The following is a 24632-nucleotide window of genomic DNA, read 5'->3' as shown; positions in this document are numbered from 1 at the left end:
ATTAAATGACTAATTTTTTTCAGACGATCTGCTTTGCAATTTTATTCGTTCATTCGACACATTCACAGTTATGCAGATTTGCCTTATTTGCCATTTTGTTGGAATACACGTCTTTTTCAGTTCAAAAAATGAGCAATGCATATGAGTAGCGCCCTCTAGCAGCGAATCTTCCATTCATGACAGGCTGCACACACCAAACCGATCTGTTTGCACATAAAGGAGATTGAATGCTCAACAAGAGCCATCCATGCAATACGACACTAAACAGACTACAACGACTCTACATTAAAACATTTCATTTTTATTTGTTTAAAAACTAAATATGAAGAAATATGTCGGTACATTCGTTAGACATTTTAAAATAGCACAGTTACATCGCCTTTAAGTTCTGTGACACCCTTAGCTAAATATAAAGTGCAAAACCAGCCATTAACTGTCCCTCAGTAAAGGCCTAAAACAATGATGGAGAATATTACAATCAGAAACATCATATTTACATACTTAAAAAAATAACATGTTTATTTTCTCATGTTATTGTGTTAATTTTAAGCTTTATACAGCGACAGTAAATGGTTCAGTGCAGCATTAATGATGGAGTCTACAATTCATTCAACAATTTTGCGAAAAGTTTTCTCATTTTTGTGACAAATGCAAAAATCTACAGTATTCCACTATTTCGGTGCTACTAATTTCTTGTTAGTAGAGTGGGTATATCACAAAATTCATGCCAATGAATTCGCCCAAACAAGCGCCAACAATTTCCCTCAACAGTGGTGACAGCATAATTTGCAATTTTCCTCATGACATTTATTCTTTACACCATTTCATGAAAGTACACTGTAATGTCACAACAAAACTGAGAGACAGTCGTCGCAGTTTTTTTCCCCAAGGGAGAATTTCCATCTGCAAGAGGATACTGGATTTGAAAGATTTCTACTTAACGATAAACGCATCCAGTTTTTTTCTACCATGTGAAAAGATAAAACCATGATCAGTGGTGAAATCACATGTTCACTGTTCAAAGGCTAACCAGCATTCTCATCAAACCAGCAATCCCACTCAATGTTCTGCCCAGTGCAGTACCTTGATTTAGACTCTAAAACAAGCCACCACTATAATTCTTATTTTCGTCTTCCATATGTAGACTAAACTAAAAAGTATTCTCAAATTTAGTTATCATTTGATATGGAAATGGTTTTGTGTACATCAACCATGACATCATAAAGATTAATTTGGTACAGTACTTTTATTGTCTGTATTTCAGCCAAATATTTGTCCCAGAAACATGAAGCCAATACTCTATAATCAACCACTACATTCACATCAACTTGTGATGAAAATGAAGGATCGAAGGAATTTAATGATCTTCATAAGTATGCCATCCATGTTTTCTCCTGCAAAATTGGACTGTTTTCAAATACCCATCCTGGCTTTCTCACGATGTACTGAACATTTTTCTTCCAATGCAACCATTCGTCAACGAGAACTGCGATCATGTGATTAAGCTTCCAAGGTCATTTCTTGCGTAGAAAAACCGTACAAGTGATATTTCAGATTTGATGTAGTAGGCTCTAGAGCATGAAAATGTATTTCAATCAGAAATTTTTCACGTATGGTAAGTACGTTCTTTCAATTTGTATACCACTTTTGCATAATCAGGTTACACAACCATTTTAGTCAGTGATTCAAACAAAGAAGACAGGTTGATATTATTGAGAGACTGGTGATTGAATTTTGGCACAAAGTATTTGATTATCTCCTCAATTCAATGCTTGATGTGAATGATCACTGCAACTTTTATGAGCAATTATTTTTCTGTTCAAATTTTATGAAAACTTTACAACATTTTTGGCTCATGTTGGGATGAGGGACACCATAGTGTACCATGTCTTATGTGTGTTTATGAAATAAAAGCATTTTTCTCTCTTTTTTGTGTGAAACACAGAGCATTTTACAGAGGCAGATGCCAGAAATATGGCAGACATTTTGGAAATAAAGTTGTTCACTGTTAAGACACTTTACATTACAGAAAGAAAACACATTCTATAACGTGTGTTTGTTGGCGAGGTTGAACAAATATTACAAGAAAAAGTATTGAAAAAACAAAAGGGGCAACAAATCTGAAACTTTTTCAATTTTCACCAATTGTGGTAATAAAATATTGTTCTCAAAAGTAACTATTTGTTTTCAGAATAACAAATATCTGATGAGGCATTAAAAAGCAAACAACACAGATTTGTACCACGGCTGGTTTGATTAATTTTTACAATGATTACTAAACCGAGGGGCAGTGCACAAAGACCAAACATTCGAGACTGATGCAGCGCAGAAGTCACAAGGGAACATAATAGAGTTACCATCAGATTAAGAGGAAATGGTTTTCTTGATTGGTTACAGTGTACCTGTCATATCTGAAATATTTCTGATTCTCCTCTAAAGTTGCATGTTTAAAAAAAAAGATAGAAATCTTCTGACTACAAAATAGCGCCCCCAAACAGATAATTCAGTGCTTTGGATGACGCAAGTTGGCATAAATACTTAAATATAGGAGATAACTTGAGCTGTCAACACATACAGAGAGATAATAGTAGAGACCCAGCTGGAAAACGTCCAGTATTATGCCCCCAACCCCACCCCCATTTGACCAAAATATGGATATTTGTTCCATATGATAATTCTGAAGTCATCTAATATACACTACAAACTGTACGTGCCAAGCCATTTTTTTTTACATCAAATGTTTGTACACAACCCAGGAATGTTGAGTCAAAATCACTAGGAATACCCTAAATGCACAATTGGAATGGTGGGTAGATAAACAGCAAAATAAGAAAGGAACCAGCAGACGTATAAATAACGAGATAAATTTTGCCAGACGTCCGAGGTGAATGCAGCTGTCTTTTGTATTCCAGAATTGAGGAAAGACCACTACATGTATGGCCTTTCCCTGGCAATGCAGGCAAGTTTTGGGGGAAACAGAAAGCCTGCAATGTTCACAATCCATGAAGGTCAGTTTTTGAGATCAGTCAGTGGAGCTTTCTGAGAACATTCTGGGGATCTACGAACACAGCTTAACTCGGTACATCCAGGCCGTCATTTCAATGACGCACCTTCCCTTTTTTTGGCTGAATATCAGCTACAGGCAGTTGGTTTATTTGGGTTCATATTCTTTCTTGAATTCTCAGCCATGCGGAGTCACAAATGTACGTACAGAACTTGCACGGGAACATTACGCAAAGAGACAGATCAGTTCTGCTGGTGATCTGTTTGTTCAATGTAGTTCACGGAGCACAACATATCCACAGACCTAAGGCCACTGCTTATTGGTGGAATATTCCATCTAAATACATATCGTATCACTGCGACGAATCAGGAAGAGCATCTCATATACATCCTGGCATGGATTTGACTCAGAGCTCACTCTGCCTGTATGTGTTGTTGATGAGATAGCTGAGAGCTTTGTCCAAATCCCAATTGTATCGTATGAGAGTGTGTCGGCAGCGTCTCTCGTCGCCCAGCTGCTTGTTCTGAAGATGTTGTATTTTGATGTCTTGGACGGTGGTTTCCACATCCCAATTGTTACACTTCAGGGCTGTCACGATGTCGGGGACTGAGATCTGCAACACGAAATCAAAATTGAATTTGAAAAAAATTTGAAGTGAGACCAACTACGAACTAGCATGCATGATCTTGAAGTACAGCATAGAGGGCGCTCTATGGTGCACTATGGGCAAGCTGGGAAATGGCAAAAAGTGTCACTGGTAAAAAAGTGTCTTTAACATAGCAGTTTAACACTGTCACTATGGTTTGGCCCAAACCCATTGTCATCAATAGTAATTGTGGACCTGTTGACATGGAATTGAGGGTGAACAGATCAACTGAATTTAAAATGTAGGTTACAGCCTGAAATATCTGTCCCATAGAAAGAGGATTTTTTATGGAAGGTTTCCCTATGAACTGGTTTTCGTTGCACATCAAAATATTATATCAGTGCAAAGCCAAGGATGAAGGAATTCAACAGCAAAATTGTTGTTGTTCGTCGTAGAGGGCGCTCTTGATATAATTTATGTACAAGTTGATATACTGGTAGATAAATTTTCAAGTCTGGAGAGAATTTGGTGGGTAAGGGATGTTCCTTGAACTCATTTTGACGGTTAAACAAATTGACTTTGGTATTTATAAGGGTGACAAAAATTGACTTTGGTGCTCAAAGGTTAATCCTCTTTCTACCAGGTTCCATAGACAAACCATAGAACTAAATACAACCTTGGACAAAGAGGATTAACAGCAGACTATAGTATAGGATGGGTAGAATCAATCAGTGCTTTTTACAAATTTATTATCAACTGACAAAACCTTGTGTCATGTCTCAAACATTTTTCATAAGATGAATCTTCATTAAGAATTTTTTACTCCAGTTGACAGTTTTGTTACCAAGTTTTGAACATCATTCTGAATCATGGAAAGCAATTCAGTGGACCCTCACCTTGTCCTGCAGTGCTTTCCTAACTTCCTGGACCTCCTGGCAGTTCTCTGTCCATTCCATGTCAGCCAGGGCAACTGAGCTGTGTTTGCCGGTCATGTCCAGGTATCCTTCGTCTGGTTCCGTGATCTGCAGGGTGTCCAGGGAAGCTGACTTATCCGCTGACTCAACACTTGCAACTTTCTCCAGAGATCCGGCTGATGCAACTGAGGATGCGTCTGACTGTGTTGGTGACATTTCTGCTAAAATGAGAGAGAGAAAAAATTAGTTTTGTTGATATCACCAATATTTTTTCTGACTTAGCCCGTACTAATGCTTCCATATCAACCCCATATAAAATAATTTCTACCCTGCACTGCAAAAAACTTCAAGCCATCATGAATATCAATCAATTTATGAAATCCGAAATGACCTTCACTTTGGTTCCAGTCAGAGATTCAATGATTTAGAGGCAAGTGTAGGTGTGTTGTAAAAGTATTTTTAAAGGGAGGGGGTCATTGGCAAGGTTGCAAGGGACCCCTCTAACCAATGTAAACACTTTATATAGGGTACACTGGCGACGGATGAAAGTTAAAACATGTTTGTTAAAGATGAATATCGTAATATTTAAATGTTGCAGTTATGGTGACGTGATGCATCTATATCATGCACAAAATACATTGTTTGTAAACAAGAAAGTCGCACACGTGCAGTTCTGACGATCCACTCCCTTTAAGCTGAGCCAGTGCTAACAACTACATTGTATAATGGTCAATGTACAACACTGTGAATACTGAGAAGACTTCACTATTTTGAAGTTGATCTTCTGTTGTCTTTTTTATCATGGTTGGCCTAACTAATATTGTTCTCATGGGGCCAGAAACATTACTTTCTCTGTTTAAAAAGTTTCAATTCGTTCAACTATCTCAATAAACTACAATTTAACTTTTCAATCACATCCCCAGCTATCATTCACACATGATCACATTTCAATAATGTTACATGATCAAGGTCATGACTTCAATCACCATAGCGACCATCCCTGACAACCTGATGACAGCCCAGCATAGCAACAATTTCTCTATCACAAATAGGAATCGGTTGCGACACCAAATTAGATCAGTCCTCACAGAGCCAGACCAACGGAAGCAGATCTTTAATATTTGCTGATAGTGCTCCTAACTTTGCACAGACAGTCCTGTGCTATAGATATGGCACTGTATGTATGTGTTTCATCAAGCAACACTCATATGAATTGAAGTAAACAGAGTACTGAAACACCTTCCAATTTGATTCAGTATTGAAGACAGGACACAATAACATCAAATATAACGTACGACAATACACTCATATTTACAATACCATCTTGTATTCATTACTGTACACAACATACCATAATATTAATTTCTACATCATTGGATTTAAATTACTGTTTAGCATATGACATAACAAGCTGCAATAAGGTGCTTCGGAGTGTACATGTCATATACAGGATAAAATTACACAATGCAATACACTGCACTGCACTTTTCTACACAAAAATTGCACTATTAAACTACCACATCACACTAAATTCCGTTATACTGCAGTATAATCCATTGCACTGTATTCAAACACTACCCCTCACTGCATCATGTATGCCACAATTAACACCACTGGCTAAACCCAACTACACTTCAAAATTATACTGTGCTGCAGTACAAACACTACACTTCACAATACAACGCTACACTTCACTACACTATACTACACTTATCCATGCACCACACTACATTACACTACAATAAGCTACACTACATTACATGTACACTCCACTCCTCTACCTTACCCTTCTACACTACACTACACTACACTACACTCATACTCTACTACACTACACTGACACACTACACTTCACTACACTGCACTTCACTACACTCTATAAACACTACACTACACTGCACAACACTACACTCACTACACTGCACAACACTACACTGCACCGCAAAACACTATATCACACTCACTACACTACACTACACTACACTCATACTCTACTACACTACTCTACACAATACTACACTGCACTACACTACATTACACCACACTACACTACACTACACTTCACTGAACTACACTACACAATACTACACTACACTACACTGCACTACCCTTCATTTCATTACACAACAGTCACACTACACTGTACTACTACACTAGTTTGGCATGTCATGTAGCACATAAACATTCATACCAGTATAAAACATGCCCATCTTTTAACAGACAAGACGGATTCTGTTGTATTGAATCATGGGGTCTGACACGAGTTCTGACCACTCTTTTCATGTGAGCAAAAGTGAGTACCTGGCATTTCCAAGTTCCCTACACTACACATGCATTATAAAGCAGTAGATCAAATAAACTGAAATCACACCTGTATTCTCCTGTGTACGATACGTCCTCTTCAAAACATCGGTTAAACTCTCCGCTTGTGGAAGTTGCGATCCATCCAAAATATCCTCTAAAACATCTTCGTAGCTTTTACTCCTCTGTGGTGGTGAGTCTTTTACAATTTTTGTATTGTTATTCCCGTTTCCAGTCAAACTGAGTTTCCGGAAATCCTCCTTAGTGTCCATGGCACTAAGAGTTGGATTTGTATGGCTCCGTGTTAACACTGTGTTCCTGTCCAGGCTGGCTGTTTTCAGAAGGCTCTTTTCCTGCTTGTCAATAGCGCGTTCCTTATTCAAATGCCTGCGAATTTCCTCCGGTGAGCTGCGGACTAAATCCCCGTCTGAGTAGATGTCCAGGGACGCGTGCTTTTGAAGGAGAAATTTCGTCCTGGCGTCCCACTCTCCATTGGCAGAGTTCATGTACGGGCTCATTGGCGTTCCCTGTGGGGTATCTGGGGTTCCTGGTTCCGATTCCGACTGCTGAAGGGAGCTCGTGGAAGAGGACGACTTTGTCGGTGAGGCAGTGCCCCCTAGCGATTTGGAACTCTTCCGCGAGCGCCGTTTCTTGCTGGGCCACTGAGGGTTGAGGGGAATTCTTGGCGGCACGGCTGGGGTTTCTATCATCTCATAGTCCTGTGAGCGGAACGCAAATATAGAAACAAAGCGAACATCAAAACAAAGGGACACAACTTAACAGCATGACATAATTAAATGCGACACATGTTTCAACGATTACACAAAGTAGGGGACATCCAGCAGGTCTAAAAGGTGAAATGGTGTGAACAGATCAAGATGACAGAGAGAGAGAGCGAGAGCAAAACGTCGTCGAGAAAAAGAGGAAAACTTACAAAAAAGGGGTCGGCTTATGTCGACTGCAATCAAGAAAGATAGAGGGACAGAAAAATATACGATTAAATCACTTTTTCTGTTGAGTTTTTGCTCATTAGTGATACACAAATAATAGCACTGGATTTTTGTAAATGTTTTGCCATGCTGGTTAAAAAAAGATCAAATAGCATTGAGCAAACAGAATTGGGGCTACAGGATCTAGGGGCAAGTCAGTCCACCTTGGGGGTATCAAAACCCCCCTACTATTAATAATGGTACAGCCCTTTAGATTTTTAAATGATTGGTCTGAATATCTTTGAGGCATGAGAAGGCAGCTGAATCTAAAACTATGACGACAGATAAACAATTTCTAAAGAAATGTACCATACAGGACATGTGTTGATACATATGTTAGTGTGGAGGAAACATTTGACAAATGAACAAACACGTCGCTTACATCATGTGGCTGACATGAGTTTAACATGCAAAGTGATTAATGTATGTAAATGACATCACTTTCCACACACTTCTCAGACCACCCACTGAAAATGCACATCCATAAAGTTGCCCATCACTTTAAAGACTACACATACATTGACAAAAAATCTGATGATCATTGCAAAGAGTTTTGTAAACCTATGCAGTAATACCACACATTCTGTCTCAACTTAATCAATAATAAATAGAACAACCAAAACTGATGGTCATTTTACAGTCATTATCTTTGAATTCAAAATTAGGAAATCATTTCTGACAAATATTGTCACAGTGTTGGTTGTTCAAACTCTAGGACCATTGTTTTCCTTTTTGGAAAACCGCAAAGATTTTTCAAACATTGATATTGTTACGATCTAAATCCCGAAAAATCTACCAGTGAAAATAAAAGTTGTTCGGTATTTCACTTCTATTGAGAGCTCATGTCTAACTAATACGTTTTCCCCATGGATGTTTTGCCTGCTGCCTCTCAGTGAGTCTCTCATCAAATTGACATAACTTTTCACGACGGTAATCTTGCACAAAAAACACAGTACTTTGGATACAAGAAACATGGACAGAAAGTACAACATGGACAGACGAATAAACATGAAGTTTGCATTGTACAACAACTGATTGAAAGTATGTGTGACAGTGTTTTGTTGCAACGTTGCTCATAAATAAACTGAGAGAGGAAAGGTTTGCTCAAATAATTTATTTTGATGGCAGTTCACCGACACAGCATATCGCTATTTTCTGTACAGAATAAGTTGGAAAAACAATATTAATCTTAAGAGGAAGTAAATTACACAGTGACCTAGACAGATCAGATCTCTTGTGATATTTTCATTTCTTTCAGGAAGACTTTCACATGAAATCTGACCAATTTGGAAAATGGCAGGTTCGAAAGAAATCGCGGACTTCACCTTGAAAGGATGTATGGGACATGACATTTTTCATTAGACTCAGCGTGTGCTCATCAGCTGCAAGTGCCAGATCTTTTCCAGGAATAGGAACAAATTCCGGGATGACAACCAAAATTTCAGTTTTCAACACCAAGAGGAGTGTGGCATTCTCAGAAGTTGGGGGTTAAAGAGCGCCACCTTGTGGCGGAAGTCTTCTCACAAGCATGGCAACTTGAAGAAGGCAAACGTAATGTAGTATGCACCACCACTGTGAGCATAAAATGGGGCAATTTTTCGTCTTTTTTCTGATTAGTTTGTGGTATGTTGACTAAAATATTTACCTTTTCCTGTCTACCCCTTCATTTGACTACATTAATTCAACATCTTGTAAACTAAAATAAGGAAGTGGCACGCTGGAAAATAGTGAATGCCCTGAATTCTTAAGTTGTAGGTCACTATAATCAAACTGTTTGACGGTTTATTTCTTCAAACTTCAAAGACTGAAACACCAAAGATCAAGCAGTTAACAAAGACAGTGATATCGGATCAGTTGACTTTCCTACGCTTTCCTTGACCTTGCCATCAATGTCAGGTATCAGAGAATCAAAACTCCACAACCACACACATGAAGGTCATTGACTGGTCTGATATCACTGTAGCTGGCGCTCACCAGCACTTCACTGCGAACAAAGCTGAAACCTTGCCTGCCCTAAAACGTGTCACCAAGACCTTTATTTCAGAAGGGTTCAAATTGCAGTCTTCATGGAAATCAGTTTCACATGTAGGTGAACTTTATGACCCCTGGAGTCCTGCAGTTTCTCCATATGTGGATATGTGGGTCTCCCCATTCCAGCTATGACAATGAACTGGCATAATTCACAGACACCAATCACAAATTCATATCTGATGGTCAGTAGATTTCACAGTCTTCCTTTTTTGCGTTTGTGTCTGTGTCCTTTCCCCATTTTGCCACGTTGATTGTTTATAGGTCTGTTTTTCATATTTTTTGTGCTCTTTGCTGTAGCTGAAACACCAGCCATCATGAAGCACAATACAGTACTGCACAGATATTTCAGCCACATTACAAATGTGTCAACCCTGTGGGTATTTGGTATTGCATTGCAAGCGTTGTTCCTGGAGAAGAGTTTGGGGCACTGCAAGTGATGAACCACTTTTTTAACTTTTTAATCAAGATTAAAAAACTTCCTCTCTTATACAACTCACTCAAAAAGTATCCACTAACTACACATGAGTAGCAAATACTGTGCCCGTCTAATTATCTGACATGTCAACATTGGTCCTTCATTGCCAAATTCTATACAGGGGCCCTGAAACATGCATTGACAATGGGTTTTGGATCAGTGATCCTATTGGCTGTTGATACAGAAAAACAACCAATCACCTGTGGATGAATTATGGTTTGAATATGATCGGTATCATCAGCAACAGGGAAAGTCCAGAAAAACACTTGGCCAAAGCTTCATTATGAAACCATTGCTGCTTTTTAAGGGGCTCAAATATTTTTGTGAAACAATTGGACCCCTTAGGGTTGTGGTGGTTTTGTAAAGTCTTGCCGAAAGTCTTGACAGAACACTACATATCTGATAGACTGTAGCTTCTTTTGTATCTTCATATTTGTTTCCGACAAGCAGCCATTGACTCATGACAAAGAGACATATTGACTTCTCTCTCTGGGAGATCTGAGAATGGATCTCCTCTTCTGAATTAATTAAGAGGTAAAATACGATGGCGACATTGCTTTGCAATGTCACCTTTCACTTCGGAAAAATACTGCCATGTATGGCATTAAGTACATCATATGCAGTTTCCGTTTCAACGGTAGTCGACGCACGAATGTAAGCTCTGACATTCTCAGGGTGCAAACTATCGGAACTGCAAAGCCCTGGTACATCGACTTGTGAGTGTGGATTCTATTGTTTGTGCAAGAAGACAGTAATCCCCAAAAAAGTTGTTTTACCTGTTAGCGATATGTTTACAACTGCGCAAAAGAAACAAATTAGAAGCATGTAAGTACAGGCACGGTGAGGAGTTGTCCTCACGGTTCAGGGATAGTAAAGCCTAAGTCTCACTGTAAGCACTTTACTGTTATCAGTCTCTAGAGGGCGCTCTCAGCAACTACGCTGAAATCAACTGCTAAGTGCAGCTAATACTGTTGACGAAGTGTTTTAATACAGGCATGCTTTGGGTGAGATTTAAGGCAGAAATTTATGCCCATGCTCCTAATGCAAAAAGAAATCAGATTTAAAGTGCCTGAATTGACCTTCACACATGCTCTCATAAGTCTACATGCTTTATAAAAGTACATGCACATGTTCCTGAATTTTGGCCGAACGTAACATGAACCAACTTGTTATTTCTGTCATGTAAAACTGTAGAAAGACATTTTGATTTGGGTTTTGCCACTGCTAAATCAATAATGCCAACATCCCTTCAAACGCCCAACTTTTTTTCCATATCTGTTTTCTCTGCTTGTGGTTTTCCCTGACGATTTATGCATCGTCTGAAATCCTAACACGATGAACTCAAGAATGGACAGGCCAACAAGAGACAGAGGGAAGAAAGGGATGAACGTGCAACCAATCCTGACATACGGATCATCCATGAACATCACATTGACCTCCACATCCCTTGCAATGCCGCATCCATTTCGTGTTACCTCCACAATCCAATTCATGCACACCACGTGCTCACCACATGCAAATCACATGCGTACCTCATGCACACCACATGCAAATCACATGCATACCTCATGCACACCACATGCAAATCACATGCATACCTCAAGCACACCTCATGCATACAGCCATTATGCATGTTAGTAGTGTTAGTCTGTGCATATTAAACTTACATGCTCAACAACAGGGGTATTATTTTCTTCAGGTTCGGGCAACTCTGGCAGCGGTCGACTCTTCATTACCTCTTCAGTGCTCTTCTGTCGATCTAAACTAATCTCTCTCTCTTGTTTCTGCCGCTCCTCATCCTTGTTCCCGTCCTCCTGCTTCTCCTCTTTCTCTGCATGCGCTTTCAGAACTTCAGACACAACAGCCGACTCTGCTCCGTCCATGCTGCGTCTTTTGATCTTCCGCTCACCCACTGGGCGGCGCGTGCGCCTTGTACTCTGTGTCAAATTTTTCAACGTTGCAGGGCTGAGACCAATGTCGGAGTCCGGCCGTGAGTCATCTTCGCTAGATTGCTTCCTGGCTGGCAGTGGTGGCAGCTTGTCGGTTTCTGGAGAGCTCGGTGGAGACTTATCTCTTGGTTTTGATGTCTCCTTGGTGTCCATCGTGAACAAGTCTTTCAAATTTTTTACGCCCCTTTTCGTTGGTAATGGGTCATCAATCTTGACACTCGTTGGCTGAGCCCTTTGCTCAAACCGTTTAATGATATCCCTTGCACTACTTCTAGCCTCATCTGAACGGTCAAAATCACCTGTGACTTCATCTTCACCGGTGGGATGCACAGGGACGACTTGTACCTCTGTGTACACCTGTGAAGGTGCCTGGGAACTGAAAGTCACGCTGGTTGTGCTACTACTTTGCTGTTTGTTTTCTGAGCCAGTGAAACTCTCTGGGTTTGCGAGGTCAATGGTGTCCTCCCCCGACGTGTCGTGAAGTAAATCTGCATACTGCAAGTCGGCCTCAGTCTTCACCGGGGACGACGTGGATCGGCTGAGTGAAGAATCACTGATGGACTTGATGGGTGAACTGCTGCTAAAACTGATCGAGGACTGAGACTCCAGGGTAACTTTACTTTGTACTTTGATAGGTGACGCCACCGGTGATGCGACGGGGGTCTGGTCTGGTGATGCAACTGGAGTTCTTTCTTCGGTCCTGGCTGATGTCCAAGATGGCGGAAGGGCTGGTGCTGTGGATGGAGACGTCACTGTGGTCCTATTTGGGGGAGAAATGGGTGTCTTGATAGGTGAGTTCTTGGGAGTCCTGGATGGAGACTCTGTACCATTACTCTGTTGGGGTCGACTGGGAATTTTTAAGGGTGTCCTCTTGATTGATTTTTTGCTTCCTACAAGTTGCTCATACGCTTGCACGCCCTCCTGCGTGATCACCTCTCGTTTGGACATTGAGCGCTGAAGAAACACTGGTTTTTCTTCAAGGTGCTCGTCATCTCTCTGCTCCACACTGGAACTTTTGAGCTGTTGCTTCCAGGGCTCCCCTTTGCTGTCTTCCTCGGGAATTGCCGAGGTGCTCTCAGTCAGCTGCAAGTAATCGGTGGACTCAGTATCTGAATCCCTCTTTCTGAAAGAAGGTCGGACTTCACTGGCATCAGTCTTGAACACGTCCCTAGAACCTACCCCGTGGGAGTCAGTTGTCAACTCGAATGGGTCACCACGTCCTATGACACTGGTCTCGCTACCAGGCAGAGGGACCGCCTCCACTTCGGGCGACGACACAGGACTGTCGGTAACATTCATCACATACTGCTTCTGGGGATGATCTTTACGAAACGATCGCTTTGGCTTTTTAATCGGATTAACAAGAGGTTTGACAAAGGTCTCAGAACCGGGAGACGTGGACGAGCTTTGCCTCTCTAAAACCTTTTTTGAGCTGCCCCTCTTTGGTGGACTGTCAATGGAAAATGAGCTCTCTGACTTCGGTGGGCTCTCAGAGGATGGTGGACTAAACTGACTTTCAAGAGTCGACTTACTGTTATCCCAGGCGCTGAGCACATCATCCAGGAGAGAAGGTCCCAAGTCAAAATGCTGGAGAGAGAGAAAAGAGAAACACAGAAACATCCCGGGTTACATACGACATTTAATACACCATTTTAAATCAGAACATGCAGGGAACAACGGATTACATTTCTCAAAAACTCATGGATGTGAAAACAGTTTACCACATCATTATGTGCACAAAATGCTTCACTATGATGCATTTTCTAAACATTGTCTAAAATTGCACTATAGACACTTGATGTTGAGTCTACTTTTTACACAAATTAAAAAAAATAACAATGAAATGAACAATTTTTTATTTCCTGAAAATGGAGATCATTCAAATGTTATAGACAACTAATTAAATCGATTCAAATACCTGTGTGCCACAGATTTTCAACAAAAACATAATGTAGATGTCAGTAGTTGTGTCATAACACTTCAATAAAAGCACGTCAAAAAACTGTTAGGCACACCGTTATGTCACATTGACAGAATCGCTTTTGTACTGTGTGTACTGCAGTCACAACATAGACATTAGTTTTGTTTTTAACTGCACAAAAATACCACTGAGTGTGTTATTGGCAGGTCTAGGTCTATGTGCAGTCCCTACACAAGACACAACAATTGAAGTGCATACAAAGTCACTGCTGTTCAAAGAAAAGAGACACACGTTACTCTGAAACAGACCAGGTAAGTGTTACTGTCACAGAAAACTACACTCGAGAAATCACACACATTGTCAAGCGCAAACACAGCAATGCAAACCAACAGAGCAGGAGAGATTTACGATGTCACAAACCAGCAACATGTTTTCAAATGGCAAGACTTGAAACTGTCAATCACTTCAGTGGCCCCCAACACCTAGACTTATGAACATGAATACTTGTGATGAAAAAACACATTCTGGTATTTTCATCACAAACTTAGACTTACCATTCTTGTTCAAAATGTTGTTTTGCACCTTTTTCAAACAAAAATTTACAATTTTAGTCTCAATGTAGTTTTCCAGGCCTATAGTACATGGTGTCAATTGTAGCTGTGTATAAACGTTAAAGTCTCATGCGGGAAATATCTTGTGGAAATGAACCTAGCACAAAATCAAGGGCATAGAAACACACATTTTTAATAATAATAGGCCATACACTGAGAGGTTCCTTTCTTATGAATTTTCAAAAACACTAGATAGTTCTTCTGATATCCCTAACCATCTGAAACAGTAAAATGCATTAGTTACGGCTGCAGTATTTAAGTGGTAGGACAGCACTGTAAATAATTTTAAGAAACTTTTGAAGCAAGGAGAAAGTAAGGCAAGATCTAGCCATCTTCCTAACACATTGATCACCAACTGTTTTGAAAGAAGAGACTTTAAGTCAGTCATGGGTCATGAAAAGGTTGAACTTTCACCTAAAGACAGCAGGCCACTCTAAACTGTAGTAATGGACACTGAGGAGGTTCAAGATATTCATTCTTTCTAACTATTAAAAGTGTACATTTTTTTTTGCATTGCACATGGACAGTCATAATGGCTAAAATTACAATGGAAATTAAGCTGGAGTTATGACACGTCTGCCCTATATCATGCATCATGTGCATTATACATGATATGAATACTTCAAATCGTCGTAGACTGAAAACAATCATATTTTCCAACAAGAATTCTTCTACAAGTAATTGTACACTGACGCTAATCTTATTGACCCACTGCCAGTCTCAAGTGCCTACACACGTTCTGTACATTTAGATGTGAATCTTTGAAGGTTATTAGTGCCGCTGATATTTAAAACCTTCATCAAAAGAACTAAGGTTCACTTGCACTATTTTAACAGGGTTGGCCAAGCGATGTACAGGGAGACAGGGTCAAGGGTTAAAGGGCCACCTAAGTCCCTGCACATTAAAATGTCAGAGTTGTTAATGGCAGAAGACATAAAATAAAATCTTCTGAAACATGTTGCGTGGTTTGTGACCGTACTCTCTGTTCCATTCCTGTTGAGCAATACCTACCAAGTTCAACGAATCCTGCAATCGGAGGCGACAAAAGGGATGACAGTACACAGGAGAGGAGAGGAAGCGGAAGAAGACACAGAAAGAGAGAGAAATGAAAAGAGAAAACAAATGTTGTAAGTATCTGTTAACAGGAGGAGGGTAGCTTGAAGAGGGGAAAAGATGCTGCCTTTTTTTCTAACCCATCCTTTGGCTACATGTGGAATAATCCTATTGTAATCTACTGAAGGGCACACTACTTTTGCTGACAAGCAGGGTAGATTGGTTGAAAAGGGCTGAGACTAGTCAACTGTTCTCTGCTGGGTGGAATGTGCAGTAGTATGGAAAAGAGAAAAAAAATGTGCACTAGAAAGTTGAAAGGGTTGTCAACTTTCCCATGAACAGAGACAGACTCAACAGACTATAATGTGACGAGATTTACATTACCACTATGCAAGCAAATTAGATTAGATATTCGTGCAAATTGTGGCCATCAGATTAACACTTATTGTGAAAACATGGAAAGCGCATTAAAGTTGATTGCTTGGCGAATGAGGAGCGTGAATAATGGACAGTCATGAAGTATTTAGAGACACAAACCTCGTGAGCATCACAGCAATATCAGGCAGACAATGACCCGACACACCATACCATACATGCTAATGTCCTTAAGAAACGACATACATTGTACACAAGAACAAAGACAAGCTGTCTATCGCTCTATCTTGGGTTATGTGCATACCCCCTTTTGGCCTTTGACCTATGACCTGTCTGACATGATGGCAATGACAGGTATTCTGTCACACTGCTTCTCGTGCTCTTACAGTCTCTGAGCTTCTGCCAACATTGGAAGCACTTATGTTTTTTTTGTTTGTTTTTTTTATGCTGGGATGACACTGGGGATGGAAAAACTGTAGTGTATGAAAATCACAGCATACATGAAAAAAATATGGAACAAGATGAAAAATCTTGCAAAAGTTAAAGATGAAGAACACATTCATGGCTTGAGTATTTTAGTTTTGATTCTCGGCTTCTCTTTGCCAATGTAGTGTTACAAAGCCATGAAAATGGTGAAAGAAAGAGTTGACATGGTTATAGGAGTGACATACAAAAGAACACAAGCAGTTTTGACATTCTACATGCATAGTGCATGCAAAGAAAATATACAAACACAGACAGATAGTGAGTTGTACGAACACTAACACTCAGAAACTTCCTGTCTGAGAGTACATCTTTTCATAGTGTCAAAGGTCAGTATGGTTCAAGGTTCAAAAGGTTAAGAAATGAATTGGAAATCGTAAACACTGTCAACCAGGTTGCAATCAAGATGGCAGTACACAAAATCATTTCAATAAATGTCGATGAAAACTTACCGTAGGACTGTCGGGACAGGGCGTAGTAGGAGGCGTCAAGTCATCGTCAAATATGACTGACGTTATGGCGCTCACTTCAGCGTCTTCTTTGCGTCTGTCAGGGACTGCATCCACATCGTCAAAGTCTGCAGAGCCCTGTGTTCGGTCCTTACGATCACCGCCATTCTGTTCGCTGCTTAGTGAAGTCTTTGACGGGCTGCCACCCCTCCTTGTTTCATCCTTCTTCGGGGGCAGCTCTCCTAGCCTGATCTGTGTCTGCCCACCCTTGGGCAACACCAGTGGAATCTTCTTGGGACTGAGCGACCTTGAAGATCTGGAGGAGTCCTGTAGACTTGACATCGACTCCCCCTGGGGTGAACGCATGGGAACATCTATGAGATCAGGGTGCGGGATTTCATCTCCTTGCCGACAGGTAACGTCAGTGTGCGCCTGAAAGGAGACGGTTTGGACTTGTCCATTTGATCCAACTTCTCTTGAACAGTTTTCGGCAAAAGGTGGCTGAAACAAGAGAAGACAAAAATTAGTAACCTATCTATATTAAATTCTTTTCGCTCCCATTGCTTCATCAGTCATTCTGCACGAACGATTTACTCCATGTTTTGTTGATATTGATCAGTACTGGCTATATATCTTACTCTTTGCACAGCTCTGAAGACTGGCTTCCTCCCCATAGGCTATTTCTTCAGATAGTATGTATCTTTCACCTACAGCTTTGGTATGAACCTTATATTTTACACAAAAATTTTGGATCATTGTACTTGGACATAGGGGTGAAGGGGCTACAAAATGAAAGCTCTCTCTGTAAAATATCAATCACTATGCATTGTAACTATAATTGTTGAGAAAGCATACACTGTATCATGAAGAAATATAATTATCCCAAATTTGTCCGCATCACACTGTCTATGAGAAAACCTTTTTGTTGATGAAAGATGAAATATTGCCTGCAAAAGGTTCCCGTCTATAAACTGTATCAAGCAGGAACACATTGGGATTTCAACAAATCAGAACTTAACCCTTTCACCCCGATTTCCCTGTATAGAAGTCCGACTTTACCATAGAACGCGATGGGATTTGTTGACAAGTGAAAAGTAGATGCATTCTTCATAAACCCTTCGTATACAGTAGGTAAACTTTGGAAGGCATTGCGATATACATGCTGTAGTTTGCACCTACTCATCAACACATACTCAAGCAGTCACACTCTCTGTCCTGAAAACATGCATGCAGTCTCGCACAAACGGCGGAAAACAAACATTTTAAGAGCTGTTCCAGATACACTCATAACTCCAAGGGGGTCAAAGGTTGTTGACCTTCCACTCAGCACACAGCACAGCCAACAAAATGAAACCAACCCTGGTGTCATCTTACTATTTATCCTGCAGGAAAGTGATGTCACCAAACGTGTCCTTTGCTTCAATGCCGATGTGCGCCAAATGTTGTACGTCACCTTGTGGTTGGCTTATCATGTCCCGGCTTATGGTGTGTTTTCTAAAATCAAATCAGACAAAGCACAGCGTTATAATTGTATGATATGTTCTGTACAATTAACTCCATACTGTGTATTGTCTGCATGCATAGCGCAATTATCAGTAGTAAATTAACAACTGTGCCCCCAATATCTGAAGGCATAATGACTTAAATATCCAATTGGCCTAATTACTCTGTACTTATGATTAAGTGTCACACAAAATTTGCAACAAATTTGACCTGCAGACAAATAACATTCAATGTGTGATTTATTTATTCAGGGAGGGCTGAGTGCCACAACAATGTTTCAATGACCTTTTCATATCAAAACTCAAACAAACCGATTCACAGGAAAGACATAGGCTTCCTAAAATGACAAGGTTATCTCAAGAACCGGAAAACTGATATGACTTGAAAGTAGAATATTATTGTATATTTGAATGTAACATGAGAAATACTTTGAGGACAGGCTCAGCTCTACTTGGGGTCTTGTAAATGCAAGGTGAATCTTCACATTCCAATACGTAACTGGGGCAGGACTTAGACTTGTCATTTGCAGCACACTGATTTCAATGCCACAGATTTTTTGTCTGGAAACTGGAATCAGGTTCTGTGAACTCAAAAATAATTGTCGGGATTCAAGACAAGTATTTGGGGCTTTTAATAAAGTAATTTATGACAGGCATCCATATTAGTGGGTCAAAATCAACTTTTGTTGAATTCAAAAATAAAAGTGGTTTTCCATCACTGAGAAAACGAGCGGGAATATCTGAAAGATGATACGAGTTGGATAGTTATACGGGATATGTGAACTTTCAGTGACTCCCTTGAGTTGTCATAAATTATTTGATATGTTTCCAAGTAGGATGCTGGTCATTTTATGGAGTGTGTGGCTTCCAGTGGAAATTTTACAGTAGTGCGGAAAGGGATCGTATTTTCCCGCCAATTCTTCCTTCCTTTTCCAAGCAATGGAAATACAACCACATCGGAGACGTCACATCCATCAACGCTGACATAAACGATTTTTTTTCTCCCTCTCTCTGAGTGAAATTCTGCCTGAAAGAAACCAGACCTCCCCTTTTTGTATCGATTTCCCAAATGATTTAATTTCCACGGCGTTCCCTACTCAACAACTGTTTCCCAGACTTCCTGCTAAACAGCAGTCAGCATGCCGGATTAAGTTTGGATGGTGGTTGTTGGGTAATGGGAACAGGCGGCCTTCCTTCACTGTTGGGAATAGCAGAGAATAACGGAAACCTTGCCTACCCTCAGGGTGTTTGTAAAAGTACTTTGCAGAATTTGGTCATTCAATTGAAGTAGAAAAGGCTTGACTACACCGACTCAAAATTAAAATTTACTGGAAATCTTTATACTCCAATCCTCTTATACCTACTCCCTGTGTTTATCCGCAACTTAATAAGAATATATACGACCATTTTATAGCTTATGAAAGAACAGGCTCAGCTGTTTAAGTTTGCCTCATGGCTGTGGAGGAAAATTCTGATCCACTCTGCAAAGCTCTTCCGCAAATTTATGGCAAGACTTAATATTTCCACGGAACAGTCCGGGAAATAGAGTTATTAACAAGCTCTTCCCTGAGGTGAATTATAGTTTCAGATGCGATATAACATATTTCAGACCGGATTATGGCATTTCCAGAAGACAATTTTTCTTATTTCGTCAGTGTGATATGTAACTTTTATAATCACCCGCAACTGTCATCTAATATCTAATGCTTTCAAATGCAGATAGGAAATCTTTCGGTCATAAATATTTGTTTGGAAAAATCCCAACCCACTCATTTTAATCTATGTCCCCACTATCAGAAGTAAGATGAACCCTTGCCCAGCATAGTATTGTGGGCTATTCCATTGGGATGAAGAGGGGTGAGAGGGTTAAGTATCTGATTGCAAAATCCGGGCCAAAAAGTGTGCCTCGCTCTCTTTCCAGGTTTTCATGTTTATTTATGCCTTTCGTCAGTTCCAGGAATTTTGTTTTTTAATCCGGAACAGCAAAATATTAGGCTGTTTTGTTTCCTGTGGAGCACATGAAAGTATGCGGCGCGTTTTATTGGTTATAAATAAAGCTGACATAAAGAGGAAACATATTGTATTCGATGAATTCGTAAATCAAGAAAACAGCTGTCTGCACTGTTTCACGCGTGCTAATAGTGATTTCCCTCCAAAACTTCCCTCCAATTTTTTTCTCAAATTTTTTGTGAAGCTAATGTGGTCAAACACGCACCAATCTTTTCCAAAAATACAATTTACAATTTGTTTTTATTTTTCTTCATTTCTCACTTCACATTCCAAAAGGCTCAATTTGATTCCACTTGAAAAATGTTTCATTCATATAAATTCTGTTTTACCTCTTATTAAATTTGTTTCAAAAACATTTTGCAAATAAAGTGTTTAGTTTTTGTCACAATAAAATTTCTGTCAGCCAAAGAAAAATCTAAAGGACTGTACATTGATATATTTTGCAAATTTTTTATCAATACTCTAATCTTTCAGTCAAAATTTGTTGTGACTAACGCTGAGTAGTTACCACGGCGATTTACCGCCTTCTGGTTTGAACTAAAATACTGGGTATCTAAAATACAGTATCTACTGTAGTTTGAATCAGAAGGAAAACATATTTATAACTGATGCAAAGAAAAACTTTGAACAAAACATGCTGTGGGAAATTTGGATAAATGCAGTTAAAAACGACAACTTTTGTAAATTTACTGATGTGGTCCTCACCACATGACATAATGTTTGTTTTAAGTTCGTGACCTTGAAACCAAAAGTTCAGAGGAGACATACCCTTTCTTGGAGTGTTTCTGCGGCGACTTGGGCTTCTCCGCCTTCTTGTAAATTTTAAACCTGGAGCTGCTCTGCTGCTGTTGTTGTTGCTGTTGCTGCTGCAGCATCTTCTGCTGGGCCAGCTGGTGTTGCTGGTTGCTGGGGGCCGACGGGTCGTACGCCATGGTGTTGTCCGTGTTGAATATTCCGGTTCTGCCGCTCCCGACAACTCCCTTCCACCAACCTTCCTGGGAACTCCTGAAGCGAACGGCCGCGGAGCAGAAACAGGAAAGGAAGTCAGTACCCTCAGCCAATCAGCTATGGCTGATTACACCCTGTAATCACATGTGACCTTAGAATCTAATAAATTACCCTACGCCTGACGTTTATTCGAAAGTAACTTGATTTCAATGCATCGAGGCATGGAGACTATCTCATTCCGGATAAATCAGGCCTCACCTAGCCTATCGATTTTCAGTAGCCTTAAAAGCATTATCAGCCACTGTATAATTGAAGTTTACCACACTAACTCATGTCATTAATAAACTTACGGAGGAATTTGAGGAAGAACTGTTGACTCTTGTTGTTTATAATTTTTTCCCCGTTGCTATTGCCATTAAAATAAAACTCTGAGAACTAACTGTTTTATAACTTGGTTGGCAAACATAGATTGTATCACATATAGGTTCACACCCATGTTTTACAAATTTAATCAGCCGATAGATCAACATATTAATCTGATGAAATCAGCCAAGGAATTAATGCCAGAGCAAACAAAACGTGCTGGAGAGACTTAATAATTTCTCATTAGATCATGAGACTAGAAGTAGTTTAGCTGACAGAGCCTCGTCGCTTGATCAAGTGAATACATAAACCATTTACAGCATATCGATGATGTCATACTGAAAGGAGAACTATTCCTGTCCCAAGTACCACGCTGTTTGAGTTTACACTTTTTTTGGCGGCCATGATTAGAATTGTCTGAGGTACCCTTATTTTTTCTCCAAAGTCTTTTGTCTGTGTTTGGTACAGAGTCTAAACAAAGCAAACTGACCACATTCAAAAAACAACAAAGGGACAGTATGCAGGGCAAATCTCTCTGATTAAACCCTTTACAATTGAATAAATCCACAAATCCGGTCAACTATTCTAGAAGCCGATCACTGAATCACCTCATTTCCTTCTTCTAATTTTAAAATCATTACTCACCTAAGAATAATTACTTGAAAATATGCAATCTGGATCCAAAATAATTAATGTCTGACAGAAAAATTTGTAGAAAACTGAAAATTTCTGTCATCCACCGATATCGTCCAGAGACAAGAATCAGTCTGAGGTCAAAGTTTGCATAGGTCTGGAACCCTACACTATTGACATTCTGTACTGATATACCTACCTCATGTCTAACACCGTTATGACGTCGTTCTCTTTGTAAGACAAATATTCTGGTTTGCTCGTTGGGAAGTCAGTCAATGCTTTCATCTGCATGGGCCTCGCCTGAAAACAAATAAATGGTACAGATAAAATTTTGATGTCAGCACTTCAATCCTGTTCGGCTATTAAATTGAGGAGGACATAAAAAAAATCGTGTGAGATATTGAATGTCAATATTACATGTTTTACAAGGGGGCAGGTGAACTCGAAAGTAGAAATGGTTGAAATGTATCATGAAACTCATAATTCTATGGGGTCATGAAAAGTTCCTACATACATTCATTTTGAACTCTGAATTTTACAGAGCCCATAATGAATTATACAGATACTTGGCTAGGAAAACTCAACAGGGTATTCCCTGTGAGTTGAAACTAACCTCAACAATACACTCCATTGTGAGAGGATACGTGTGTACAAATGGACTCACGGTCTTATGGATGTCTTAAGTTTTGTGGAAGGGGTTATAAGTTCAACTGATAGACATCTGGAGGACAGGAAGTGACTACTTTTTTCGTGTGTAGACACCCCTTATATGGAAAGCAGGGTATCCGGAGGAAGTTAATGGTTACACAGAGGCTGAGTCCAGTGACGACATTTAGATGAACCCACCGCCCTTGGCTTGTTTGGTCAGTGGCTGACATGTAAACAGCCAAGACGACAGGAAGGGGTCGGTTGGCTGGTCAGCTGTATATGGGGCTATCGGAACTGATGTGTATACTTGCGCGGCAGGTTTCAAAAGAGAGAAAAGGTATCACCGCAGTGTGATGGTGGTTGTAATTTGATTCCTGGAACGGAGAAAGCAGGTGTAACAGCTTCAAGGGTGCAGATAATGGGACGAATATCACGCTGAGAAATTCATCAGAGTGAAACATGGGCAAACAATATGATGTCAGCCACCTGCATTTGAAATGTACTGATCAGTATGCATGTACACCACACTGCCTAAGGCACAAGCCATTTATATCCTCACAGAGTTGCTACAGTATTCACTGACAGCATGGCTATTTCATAACAGGAAGTCGCTTCATGGAAATTACAGCATGGTCTAGAGATGACACGGTGCGGTTGAATAGTATCATTCATTTCAGAATTCTGAAAGTACAATTCACGACTCTTGCGTGGGTGTGAAGAGATGTGAGACAACTAACAATTAACCTTAATTGGGTCAATTCTGTACTAACTCGTCACGTCACGTCTGTGTGAATATATTTAGACATCAAATTAATGACATCATGCTCGGCAGGGCTTGAGAATTGGCTATATGTACTACAAAGTTGGGAGTGAGAAGACTCGTTAAGAATGACCTTGGACAGAAATTCTATTCAGTTTTTGCTACTGAGAGACACTTACATGTAAATGACCATGGCAATTCTTGCAAGTGATACAACCCATTATCTGGGAAACGTTTTGGCTACACGGGGATCAAAATGTTCGGCATAACAAAAATATGGTAGGCATAGGTTAAAGATGAGACTGGTGTGAAATGCCTTACTGACCTACTTTCATCCACTACACTGCATAGCTCACAGTGTCAGAAAATGAAGATCTTGGCCGGCCCTTGCCGCGCACCCAATGAAAAAGATGTACGTGTTTCCGTCGGCAATCTCACTTGACAGGACCGGAAAAATATACAAAAATATCCCCTACAGCCAGACAGTGTTGCCAGCAACAGTTTCCCTTGAGCAAGGATGACGAGTGTGATTAATAAACGAATTACCAGCCTGATTCAGCTGTTAGACACACCCTAACCTGAACATTTGCATAAGAAGCACATATATTTGCATGACAACTGCACTAT

At 40.0% G+C, this 24632-nt stretch overlaps 1 protein-coding gene across 9 annotated transcripts in view; it reads right to left on the bottom strand.

The window, feature by feature from the left end:
* Positions 1-281: 281 nt before the first annotated feature.
* The window catches only part of LOC139137040 (serine/arginine repetitive matrix protein 1-like), an 86808-nt gene continuing 62457 nt past the window's right edge, over positions 282-24632 (bottom strand). For 4 of the 9 annotated variants that reach the window (XR_011553297.1, XR_011553299.1, XR_011553300.1 and 1 more), the window contains exons 10-14: positions 22797-22897; positions 21422-21658; positions 18516-18635; positions 17145-17642; positions 12922-13836 (exon numbers count right to left, since the gene is read on the bottom strand). Coding sequence is in view for 5 of the 9 variants with exons in the window: in XM_070704979.1 (XP_070561080.1) it covers positions 3411-3617; positions 4487-4725; positions 6876-7524; positions 11968-13836; positions 15793-15807; positions 17145-17507 (3342 nt within the window). In the remaining 4 variants the exon portion in view is untranslated. Of the gene's footprint in view, positions 3618-4486; positions 4726-6875; positions 7525-11967; positions 13837-15792; positions 15808-17144; positions 17643-18515; positions 18636-21421; positions 21659-22796; positions 22898-24632 lie in introns of those variants that run through there. The other 5 variants (XM_070704979.1, XM_070704980.1, XM_070704982.1 and 2 more) reach the window with 5 other exon arrangements.

This window comes from Ptychodera flava, chromosome 7 (assembly GCF_041260155.1).
Source record: "Ptychodera flava strain L36383 chromosome 7, AS_Pfla_20210202, whole genome shotgun sequence".
NCBI lineage: Eukaryota > Metazoa > Hemichordata > Enteropneusta > Ptychoderidae > Ptychodera > Ptychodera flava.
Note: the sequence above shows the minus strand (reverse complement) of the source record. Positions and strands in the feature narration are given on the sequence as shown.